This window comes from Clytia hemisphaerica, unplaced genomic scaffold (assembly GCF_902728285.1).
Source record: "Clytia hemisphaerica strain Z4C2 unplaced genomic scaffold, Clytia hemisphaerica genome assembly, whole genome shotgun sequence".
NCBI lineage: Eukaryota > Metazoa > Cnidaria > Hydrozoa > Leptothecata > Clytiidae > Clytia > Clytia hemisphaerica.
Genome location: NW_027103405.1, coordinates 16,642 through 27,047, shown reverse-complemented (window position 1 = coordinate 27,047; position 10,406 = coordinate 16,642). Strand labels below are relative to the sequence as shown.

General features: G+C 34.7%; 1 protein-coding gene across 1 annotated transcript; it reads left to right on the top strand.

The window, feature by feature from the left end:
* Positions 1-383: 383 nt before the first annotated feature.
* Positions 384-4,794, top strand: LOC136797412 (uncharacterized). The gene is made up of 10 exons (XM_067053995.1): positions 384-427; positions 996-1,070; positions 1,227-1,358; positions 1,823-1,970; positions 2,236-2,313; positions 2,504-2,526; positions 2,856-3,300; positions 3,640-3,778; positions 4,249-4,320; positions 4,512-4,794. Exons 1-10 carry the CDS (start codon positions 425-427, stop codon positions 4,792-4,794), a joined length of 1,398 nt encoding a protein of 465 aa, XP_066910096.1. The 5' UTR covers positions 384-424.
* Positions 4,795-10,406: the final 5,612 nt, after the last annotated feature.

Genomic DNA, 10,406 nt, shown 5'->3' with positions numbered 1-10,406 from the left:
GCACTGTTGAAGAGTTTTATGGTGGAGTTCAAATGGTAAATATCACCTTCAAATTGATTTCATATTGCATATTACAGTCTAATTATTAGAGGTCGATAATTATTTGATTTTGTGTACTTTATCTTTTAATTTGGCCCTTGGCTTTTCAAAATTTAGGAAACTGAAGTTGTTTCAGACCCTTCTGATGTTTTGTCTGGTGTTATTGAAGAGTTTGATGGTGGAGTTCAAATGGTAAATATCACCTTCAAATTGATTTCATATTGCATATTACAGTCTAATTATTAGAGGTCGATAACTAGTTGATTTTGTGTACTTTATCTTTTAATTTGGCCCTTGGCTTTTCAAAATTTAGGAAACTGAAGTTGTTTAAGACCCTTCTGATGTTTTGACTGGCGCTATTGAAGAGTTTCCTAATGGAATACAAATGGTAAGTCAACCTTGATTCTTGTCTGGAAGGTCAGAGCTGGTCAGAGTTCAATTCTCACTCGGTGCTATGATTCACCTGTCGAGTCAATGTTCCTTCCTCTAGGTTTACTCATGCCTTGGGGGGGGGACTGGATACAATCACTCTGATAAAAGGGTATGGGAAGTCGAGTATCAGGCATTGCTTGCAGTTTGGTGAGGATACTCATAGGTTCAACACCTGCGAAGATGTATGTCCTCCTGTGTAGTTTGAGTATGGTCTAAAAACAGTACCAAATGACGTAAAAAAATGCCTAAAGTTAGATTTTTTAACTCATTTTTATAACGATTTTAAAGGGAATTTTAAGTCTCAAGTAATTTACTTTGAAAAATTGGTTTTCCCCTCCTGGGAGTTCAGCGAAATTCTATTCCTCCCCCTGAATTTGTCCCTCTGGCTCCAAAAAATCTCTCTCCCCCATACCTGATATTTTCTGAAAAATCTATCCCCCCCCCCGGAATCCAGGGGTGAGGACACTATGAAAATCATCTGTCTTTAGAAGAAAAAAGGAACTGAGTAACTGTATGTCTTTTAGGAAACTGAAGTTGTTTCAGAACCCTCTTGTATGTCTTCCAGTTCTCTCAGAGAAACCAGCAGTGAAGCTCAAATGGTAAGCCTTTGTTAAGCATTTGAAATTTTATCTATTTATTTTGACCGTGTGAGTAAAATTTGAATGGCAGGTATTTTCGGTTTTAAATTTACAATGAAATCAAATTCGCCACCGAGATTCCCTTTTAAGATCTATTTAATTTTTACCATTCGTTAGGCAAAATCGAGATGTGACCCGGTGTCAATGTATGAGTTGGAAGTCCGAAAAGCGAAGTCATTGATAGCTTTGGATAGTAACTTCTTTCGAGTTGTACTTCAAGATTTTGATTTAAAGAAATATACTCTGATGGTATCAATCATTTATTTTATAATGTGTTGTGAATTTTTCAGCAGTCAGTAACTGCGGTCGGATTGTTTATATGGCTATTTAGATTACACAATATATTGGTGAGCAATATTTGACGATATAGTTTTCGGACCGTAATGTACGAAGTAAACAACGGGTGCTCTATTATAAAAAGGAATTTTTTTTCTGTAAACAATCCTCCTATATTGTAGGAATATTGCAAATCGAGCTGACAATATATTGCGGACACCTTTTCAATATATTGCCGGCATTCAGCAATATAGATTATCAATATATTGCTCGACACAATATTGTGTAGTGTATATAGATAGCCCTTATGGGTTTAGTAAGATGTAGTAATTATGCTATTGATCAAGTGCGTTTTGATCGGTAACTGACTATTTCACTGTAAGCCATGAAAATTAATTAAAGAAATTCAAGATACCTTTACAACCATCCTCTTATAGCCAAGAAAGTATGTTGTTGTACACAGAAAATGCTTCTATGACAGCAATGAATCGACACGTTGGTTGTACAGCTGTTCTTGCAATCCGTTTGATGAAAATTTCCTCAGTGGATTGGCAATGGACACAGATTTTGTTCAAAACGATAAAGGTATTTAACCATGCTTAAAGAAGTATTTATTTGCGATTAATTTTTTTAAACAGTCTGGGCTCATGAGCATCCATGATTTGGGCTCATGAGCATAGATGATTTGGGCGCCTTAATCGAGCGCTCTGTTCCATCTGGTTCAACAACCCTCTTAACTAAAAATGACCAACATAAGCTCTTTTATTCGTTGCCCGATTTCAAGGCTTTAAATAGAGTGAAATTCAAAATCCATTGAGAAATTCACACACCGCTTTAATTTGTGCTTTAGATATATGCTTACATATCAAAGTTTCGAGAATCCTTATCAGTGAGCTCCACAGCTTTGATGAATCTGAAGACCCATTCGGTGAGATATGAATTAATCCAATCTGTTCACCTTTTGGTGAATTCTTGTATAAAAGAATGAACATTCTAAGTTAAGAACTCAGTGCTCAATAAAATAAAACTCAAGTATAAAAAAATATGAGCAATGTGATTTTTTAAAGTAATTTAGAACTTAGTTGGAAATTCATGTTCTCTTGTTTCTATTCTTTTAGATCATCTTGACGGTGGCGACCTGGTAAGAAAGATTCTTTTCTTTGCATTTGAATTTGCTGAATGTTTAAAAGTCATATTGTATCAGAGAGTGAAATAAAGTGTGATCATTCTAGAAGAAGGGGAACGTCATGACACACTGCACATACCGATTGGGACTAGAGTTACCATCACTTAGAACTGAAATTGTTAAGATTTAATTATTTAATAGAAATCAATCAAGTCTGCATTAGTAACTTGTCTTAACTATCAGCAATTGTTTACCTCTTTTATTTTAACCTCATCCAACGATTCCCATCACCAATAAAAATAAGTGAAGCGTTATCGATGCTTGATCTTGTGTTTTTTTTTCAGACTGAAGAGGTGAATGACATCACTTTTGCTAAAGACACAGTTGTGGTAACGGCTGGAGGAAGCATAGGCGTTGTACATTTAAACGGTACCAAATTGTCTTGCTTTGTTTGTGACAAGCCCCATTGTTGTCATACAAATTACATGAGAGAGATCAAAAATAAAAAGAAAAAGGACCTGCCTGATTATCTTCAAGAGATTTTTGCGAAACAAAGTGAGGTCAACCATTCAAGGGTGAAAGCCTCTTTGTCAAGACGAAAAATACCTTTCACCGTGTCGAATACTGTGACAATGAAACCACCGTCGGAGTATCTTCGAAATGAACATGGCGTATCCTTCTGTGAAGATATAACAAAGGATTGCTTCTACAGTCAGAGAGAAACTCTGGCAACTTCCTCGCTAAAAGACATGGTGTTATATTACAAAAACTATTCATTTCCATGCAAAGGTTTGTTAAAACATTCACTTCAAAACATTTTACATCCTACAAATTAAATATTTATATTTCGTCCTCTAAATTATAGTAAAATTGGAGTAATAAGCGGCTTTATTTGAAACAAGATTTTTTCTCCTCTGGAAATCATTTTTTTGAAGATTTTCACCAAAGTGGCATAAAACTGCCAGTACTATGATAAAGAAAGTGTCTTTTCTTCCTGACGACTTAATTATTAAATAATTTTGATCTACGTTCAACAAGAGATAAGTTACAAAATAAAATTTTCATATATTGAAAAATATTGCCATATTTCCAAATGTTTGCTAATGAATTATATTTCATCCCTTCTAGTTGTCAACAAAGTGTGTCTTTCTTGTCACAAAGAATTGCCATATGATGGATTGGACGATTCCATTATCAACATGGAGAAGTTTCTCATCCATCACACGGTCCTCAGAGATTATATGTTTCATTTCCTGGAAGGAAACAGGTACATAGTTTCCTCCCCCTTTATAAATATTCTGATTTTCCCAATTTTTTGAAGTGTGGGGGAAAATGAAAAACTTCAAATGGGGGGAAATCAAGAGAGGGGAACCATAAATTTTGGAAATTTTGATTGAAAACTTTAAACTTGATTTAAGGCATTTTTATGTTAACCTTATGGGGAACCGCAAAATCGTCAAATAACAGGGGGAAAGCAAAAAAGAGGGGAGAGCCTAAATATTTTTTAATATGGTGGGGGATAAAAAAGAGGGGGGATTCGAGAAAAATTTCAATTTTTACTAGGGGGAAGCAACCCAGGAGGACACCATGCAGGTAAAAGAAAACTTTATCGACCTTGCTCATACAGATAAAATTTGACTCGTACTCATTTGTTTAGTGAAATCCTAATTATGATATATATTGAACACGGCATTGATGATTTTTCTAACAATTGCTTTTTAACAACAATTTCTTCAGTTGCACCATGTTCAGTTATTATGAAGTTATGATGGCTGTTCAGAAAGATAGTGGAGATTTGGAATTGAAGAAGTGATTCTCGTACAACAATTTCCGTTCGTCTTGGTACGCATATCTGAAACTTCTTGACGTGTCATTTACCTCAAGTGCCGAATGCACAACTTTCTATGATAATTTTAGACAAACCTTTTTGTATAGTTAGTCGCTTGATACCTTTCTAGAAGGTAAAGTGAAATACTGTTTAATAGTCCTTATTTTTCTAGAAAGCATGGCAGTAGACTAGCGATCGACGATGCACCTTTCACAAAACGTTTCAGGCGTTCGCTTGATGGGAAAATGAGTCCTGCTGCCTCTCAAGCGTTCAGAAAAGACCTCCAGAACCTCAATAAACAGATCCACAAGGTCATTGAATGGGGTTACACCAAGTACCAAAACGACAGTCGCTTTCCAAAAGCTTTTAAGGACGTCCTTCGTTTGTTTGCATCTGCTTCTCCCGTTTGTTCTTATTTCCCGTTTATTCTTATTTCCCTCCTAACGAAGATTTGACGAAACTTTCAATGAAAATGCTGGATGAAAACGTTAAAGCAGACAGTGAGACGATGCGTCAGATCCAAGAAGTCTTCCTATTGTTCCACTCGCTGCTTTCCATCCTACCTTGTTGCCTTCCCGGTGTTTGGAAAGGGCTTCTCCTTTATCTCTATGACAAGGCAAATGACCCTTTTATCAACCCCATTGTTATCAACACTCCGAAACACCCGAAATCTGCTGAAATCAGCAGGTATTCTAGCTTATTTTCATAATATTGTACTATTTGATTTCCTTTATCTATTGGATGGATTTGGAAAATAGATCAAAATTGAAAAAATCTCTATTAAGATAAAACTGAAGTTTAAAAGAAAAGTATTGTATCCTATTTAGAGAATGTGGACGATTATTGACGACTTCTATGATCTTTATCTCGTAAATTGTGAACACCTTTCATTTTAATTTCCCAAATCTACCAAAATTACGCAAGCGTGGTTTCTTTGAGATGAATTTCGACAAAACAAAACAAAAGGATTGTCGAAAGAACCACACTGGCCATCGAAATTTGACCTCCGGAATATTTACCCTTTACTGTCAGCACTATTTCAGGTTTACAAATTTCTCCTGATGAAAAAAAGTTTGAAGAAACATATACTTACCAATTTTTACCTAATAGACCGATCTAAATAATAATATTCACACAAGTTACTTAAACTTTACGATACCAAATTCATTTGCACTCTTTATATGACAAGCATCGCGCTGTATTCATCTTACCTTCATTTTCAGGTGTTTGTCTTGGTTACCAAATAATGGCAAAAAAGGAATCACCTGACGTTCCCTTCACAATTTTCAGAACAAGATTTCCTAAAGGTTTCGTTACCCTTTGTTTTTTTTTGTCTCTCTGATGGCTTCAGTTGCATTGTTTAATATTTGAGTAGTCCTGGCGGTTTTCAAAAGGATCCTCAACCTTGAATTTGAATTAGAAATTGAAAATTTTTGTACTCCTTAGAAAGAATATTGAATCTGCCGCTTCGACTTAATAGAACGTATCTTAATAGAACGTGTCATGACCATCATGTACATTTTATGAAAATTAATTTTACTATTTTTTCAGCACCGGGCATGATAATTTACGATAATGCTTGCAACTTGCATACTTATGCACTAAACCGAGACCCGCTATTTTTTCAACACACAAAATTTGTCGTCGATCGTTTTCATTGGAGGAACCATACAGGTTAGTCCAACGTTAAAAAAAAGTGAAAAAAATAAAAATAAAACAATAGTAGTCTGAATAATACCATCGAATTACCTCTGTCTGAATAACCAAATTATTAAGAGATTTCGATTGTGTTCAAAATCTAACAGCCAGAACGTTTTCAATTAAAAATGCATACAAAAGATAACTTTCACTTTATTGGTTATCTTTTAGCCGTCAGAATGTGTTGCAGATGTATAATGTTTTCTTATATAGAGAATTATATTATAATATTTTCTTATATAGAGAATTAAATGAGTTATATGCAAAACCTCTTAAAAATTAGTTTTAGCTTGTTCATTTGGCTACTGCATGAAACTTTACTCAACGATGCAACACATTAACTCGGAAGTAAACGAACAAGAGAACTCTAGAGTGAAAAAATTGAAGACGCAGCTTGCCTACATGACACCTGAAAATTTTATTCGGCACTGTGACTTATTTTTCTGGCACAGAAATAAAAAACGTATGCCATTCTAATAATATAATAATTTTTGTCCTTTATACAATAAGGTTGAAGGCAGGCTAGAGGAGTATCTTTAACTTTTTCTGAGGCAAAATTGATGCTTTACTTAATTGAGAATTGTTCGTTATTTAGCGTGACACCTTTTTTGTATGTAATTCACAATATCAAATTTAATCTTGTAATTAGTGTGAAAGTTTTTTTTTCATCTTGTAACTGTATTTTATTGAGAATGGAAAAATGAGATGGAAACCAGCCCGTACATAATCTTACCATTACCCCATAACATTCTTTCAAATTATATAGAAATTTTACGTTTGGGCGCTTTTTTTCGGAATCTTATAAAGGCCGCCCAAATGAGATAAAACTGAATCCAAAAGACAAATTTCGCAGAAGTAAGGGCCAAAGAAATTTCTTGGTTATAAAACACAGAGCTCTCCTGCCTTAGTGTCGTTTTTTCTATCGTTGCGTTATCATTATAGACCAACGTGTTTTTAAAATAGGTTGCTCTACAACGTAAAAAATTTCGTTATCTCTTAATTAATGTACCTAGACTGTGCCTTCCCTAATTGCGAGTACCCATCACCCTGGGTGTAAAATTGAGCTTTCTTTAATCCCAAATATCTATCACCCTGGGTTTATAATTAGGGTCTTACTTAAACCCGAAATCCTATCACCTTGGGTTTACATCGGCCTTCTATTATCCTAAAACCTCAACAACCTGTTTTAAAAAAGTTTTTACAATTTGGCCTTCCACTTTAACACATACGCTGAATTTGAGCCCAGTGATTTTGCACGTTACAATTGCTCACAGCTAGATGTCTGAAAAATTTTGTTTTGAAAATCAATATTTTTACGTTTGGGACCTTTTTTCGGAATCCCATAAGACTGCCCAAATGAGATAAAGCTGAATCCAAAAGAGGAATGTAAAAGATATAAGGGCCAAATCTGAAACCTTTTATCTGTAAAATAGTGAAAATTTGTCTAAAAGTTATTCCAAGGCTCAAAAGTCAGACAGTTGTCAAAAGCTAATCCTAGGATCTTGCCTGAGTTGCTGTTAAAAATGCGTTCATTCTGTATAGCAATGAAGATTTCTTTGCTGGTATCATCAGCTATCAACTCCGATTTGTCTGCATTCCCTTTCATTTGATTTTGGGTTATCCACTCAAAGGTGATAGCAGCTCCAATCGAGAGCTCCTCACCAACCTGTTCCCAAGAACTATCACAAAAGGTGTTGTATCGTCTGCATAATTTAGTACATTTCTATTTTCAAGAAAGTAGAACAAATCCCTCATGTAGATGTTAAATAGAAGTGGCCCTAGAATGGATCCTTGGGGAACACCTACTTTTACATCATGCCAGGTACTGTAATGGTCGCAAATTTTTGTTCTTTGCTTTCTATCTGATAGATAGGCTGCTATGAGATCTAAGGCACTCCTTAAAAACCCGTATATATGCTTCCAGTATAGCAATCAATAGTTCGTGCGATATGCAGTTGAAAGCTTTTGATAAGTCAATGAGTAGCGCTGAAAACTTTTTCTTTTCATCTGAAGCTTTCTTCTAAATTTCAGTCATGACTAAAAGTGGAGTTTACGTACTCATTCCTTTTCTATATCCAAATTGCCTATTGCTCAAAATGTTGTTAAAGTAGGTTGAGATTTGATTATGTATGTCTTTTTTTTTTTTTTTGACAGAACTGGGAGAATACTTACCGGTCTGAAGTTGCTCTTGTCATTCTTTGAACCTTTTCTCTTAAACACAGGTGTTATATCGGCAAGTTTCAATTCTTTTGGAAAGGAGTTTGACTCGAATGACGTATTAATTTCTGAGCATAAAAACTCGGAAAACATATCACAATATTCCTATGCTTTTTACCGGAATATCTGACCTTGGCTGTGATTTTCCTTTGAATAAGTCCTGAATGATTTTCCCTACTTCCTCTTTCGTTGTTAGTATGAAGGAAAATTTGTTTAGATATTCTGTTTCTTGATTTCAGTGACACTTGGGTGTTGTCTATATTTTTGAATACAGATTTCAGTATGATTATTTGTTTCGTAGCAGATGTAAGGTCCAAATCTGAAATCTCTATGCGTAAAATTGTGAACATTTGTTTGGGTAAAAGTTATTTCACATCCAGATTAAGTTCGGTTGATTATTTTTGGGAACGCCTTAAATTCTGCCTAAAAAAGTCAAAGTGTCGCCCTTACAACAATTGCTCACAGCTAGATTTCTGTAAAATTTTGTTTTGAAAATCAATATTTTTACGGTTGGGCGCTTTTTTCGGAATCCCATAAGACCGCCCAAATGAAATAAAACCGAATCCAAAAGACAAATGTAGCAGATATAAGGGCCAAATCTGAAACCTTTATCCGTAAAATAGTGAAAATTTGTCTAAAAGTTATTCAACATCAGATTAGGTTACATTGAATTTTTTCGGAACGCTTCAAAATTTGCCCTAAGTCAAAGTCTGGTTCATATAACAATTGCTCACAGCTAGATGTCTGTAAAATTTTGTTTTGAGGATCAATATTATTACGTTTGGGCGCTTTTTTCGGAATCCCATAAGATCGCTCAAATGAGATAAAACTGAATCCAAAAGACGAATGTAGTAGATAAGGGCCAAATCTGAAATCTATGCGTAAAATTGTGAACATTTGCTTGGGTAAAAGTTATTCAACATCAGATTAGGTTAAATTGAATTTTTTAGGAACGCTTCAAAATTTGCCCTAAGTCGTCAAAGTCTCGTTCATATAACAATCCAAAAGACGAATGTAGCAGATATAAGGGCCAAATCTGAAACCTTTATCCGTAAAATAGTGAAAATTTGTCTAAAAGTTATTCAACATCAGATTAGGTTACATTGAATTTTTTCGGAACGCTTCAAAATTTGCCCTAAGTCAAAGTCTCGTTCATATAACAATTGCTCACAGCTAGATGTCTGTAAAATTTTGTTTTAAAGATCAATATTATTACGTTTGGGCGCTTTTTTCGGAATCCCATAAGATCGCCCAAATGAGATAAAACTGAATCCAAAAGACGAATGTAGTAGATAAGGGCCAAATCTGAAATCTCTATGCGTAAAATTGTGAACATTTGCTTGGGTAAAAGTTATTCAACATCAGATTAGGTTAAATTGAATTTTTTAGGAACGCTTCAAAATTTGCCCTAAGTCGTCAAAGTCTCGTTCATATAACAATTGCTCACAGATAGATGTCTGTAAAATTTTGTTTTGAATTGAAGATCAATATTTTTACGTTTGGACGCTTTTTTCGGAATCCCATAAGACCGCCCAAATGAGATAAAACTGAATCCAAAAGACGAATGTAGCAGATATAAGGGCCAAATCTGAAACCTTTATCCGTAAAATAGTGAAAATTTGTCTAAAAGCTATTCAACATCAGATTAGGTTACATTGAATTTTTTAGGAACGCTTCAAAATTTGCCCTAAGTCAAAGTCTCGTTCATATAACAATTGCTCACAGCTAGATGTCTGTAAAATTTTGTTTTGAAGATCAATATTTTTACATTTGGGCGCTTTTTTCGGAATCCCATAGTGAAAGACCTGGCTGGTCATTAAAAATCGTGAAAATATTGCCACCCAATAGCGCCACCCGCGAAATTAAATCCCCGCGAAAGTTTTGAATTTCGAAATCAGTCCAAAATTCACACTGCCAGTTTCAGTTACACGCCGCTGTCATTTTGATAATCGGTTATTTATCCTACGTATTTCATTGCTGATATTGATACACATATCCATACTGCCACTGTTCCAAAGTTTGCTGATCATCGATTTCATTGATCATTATTATTGGAATCGTTGAAAGCTGCATGCAAGAGGTATTCATTATATATGTTTATACTGTTCTGTTTGTGCTACTGTTAATTTATGGATCAAATTCAATTTGTTTG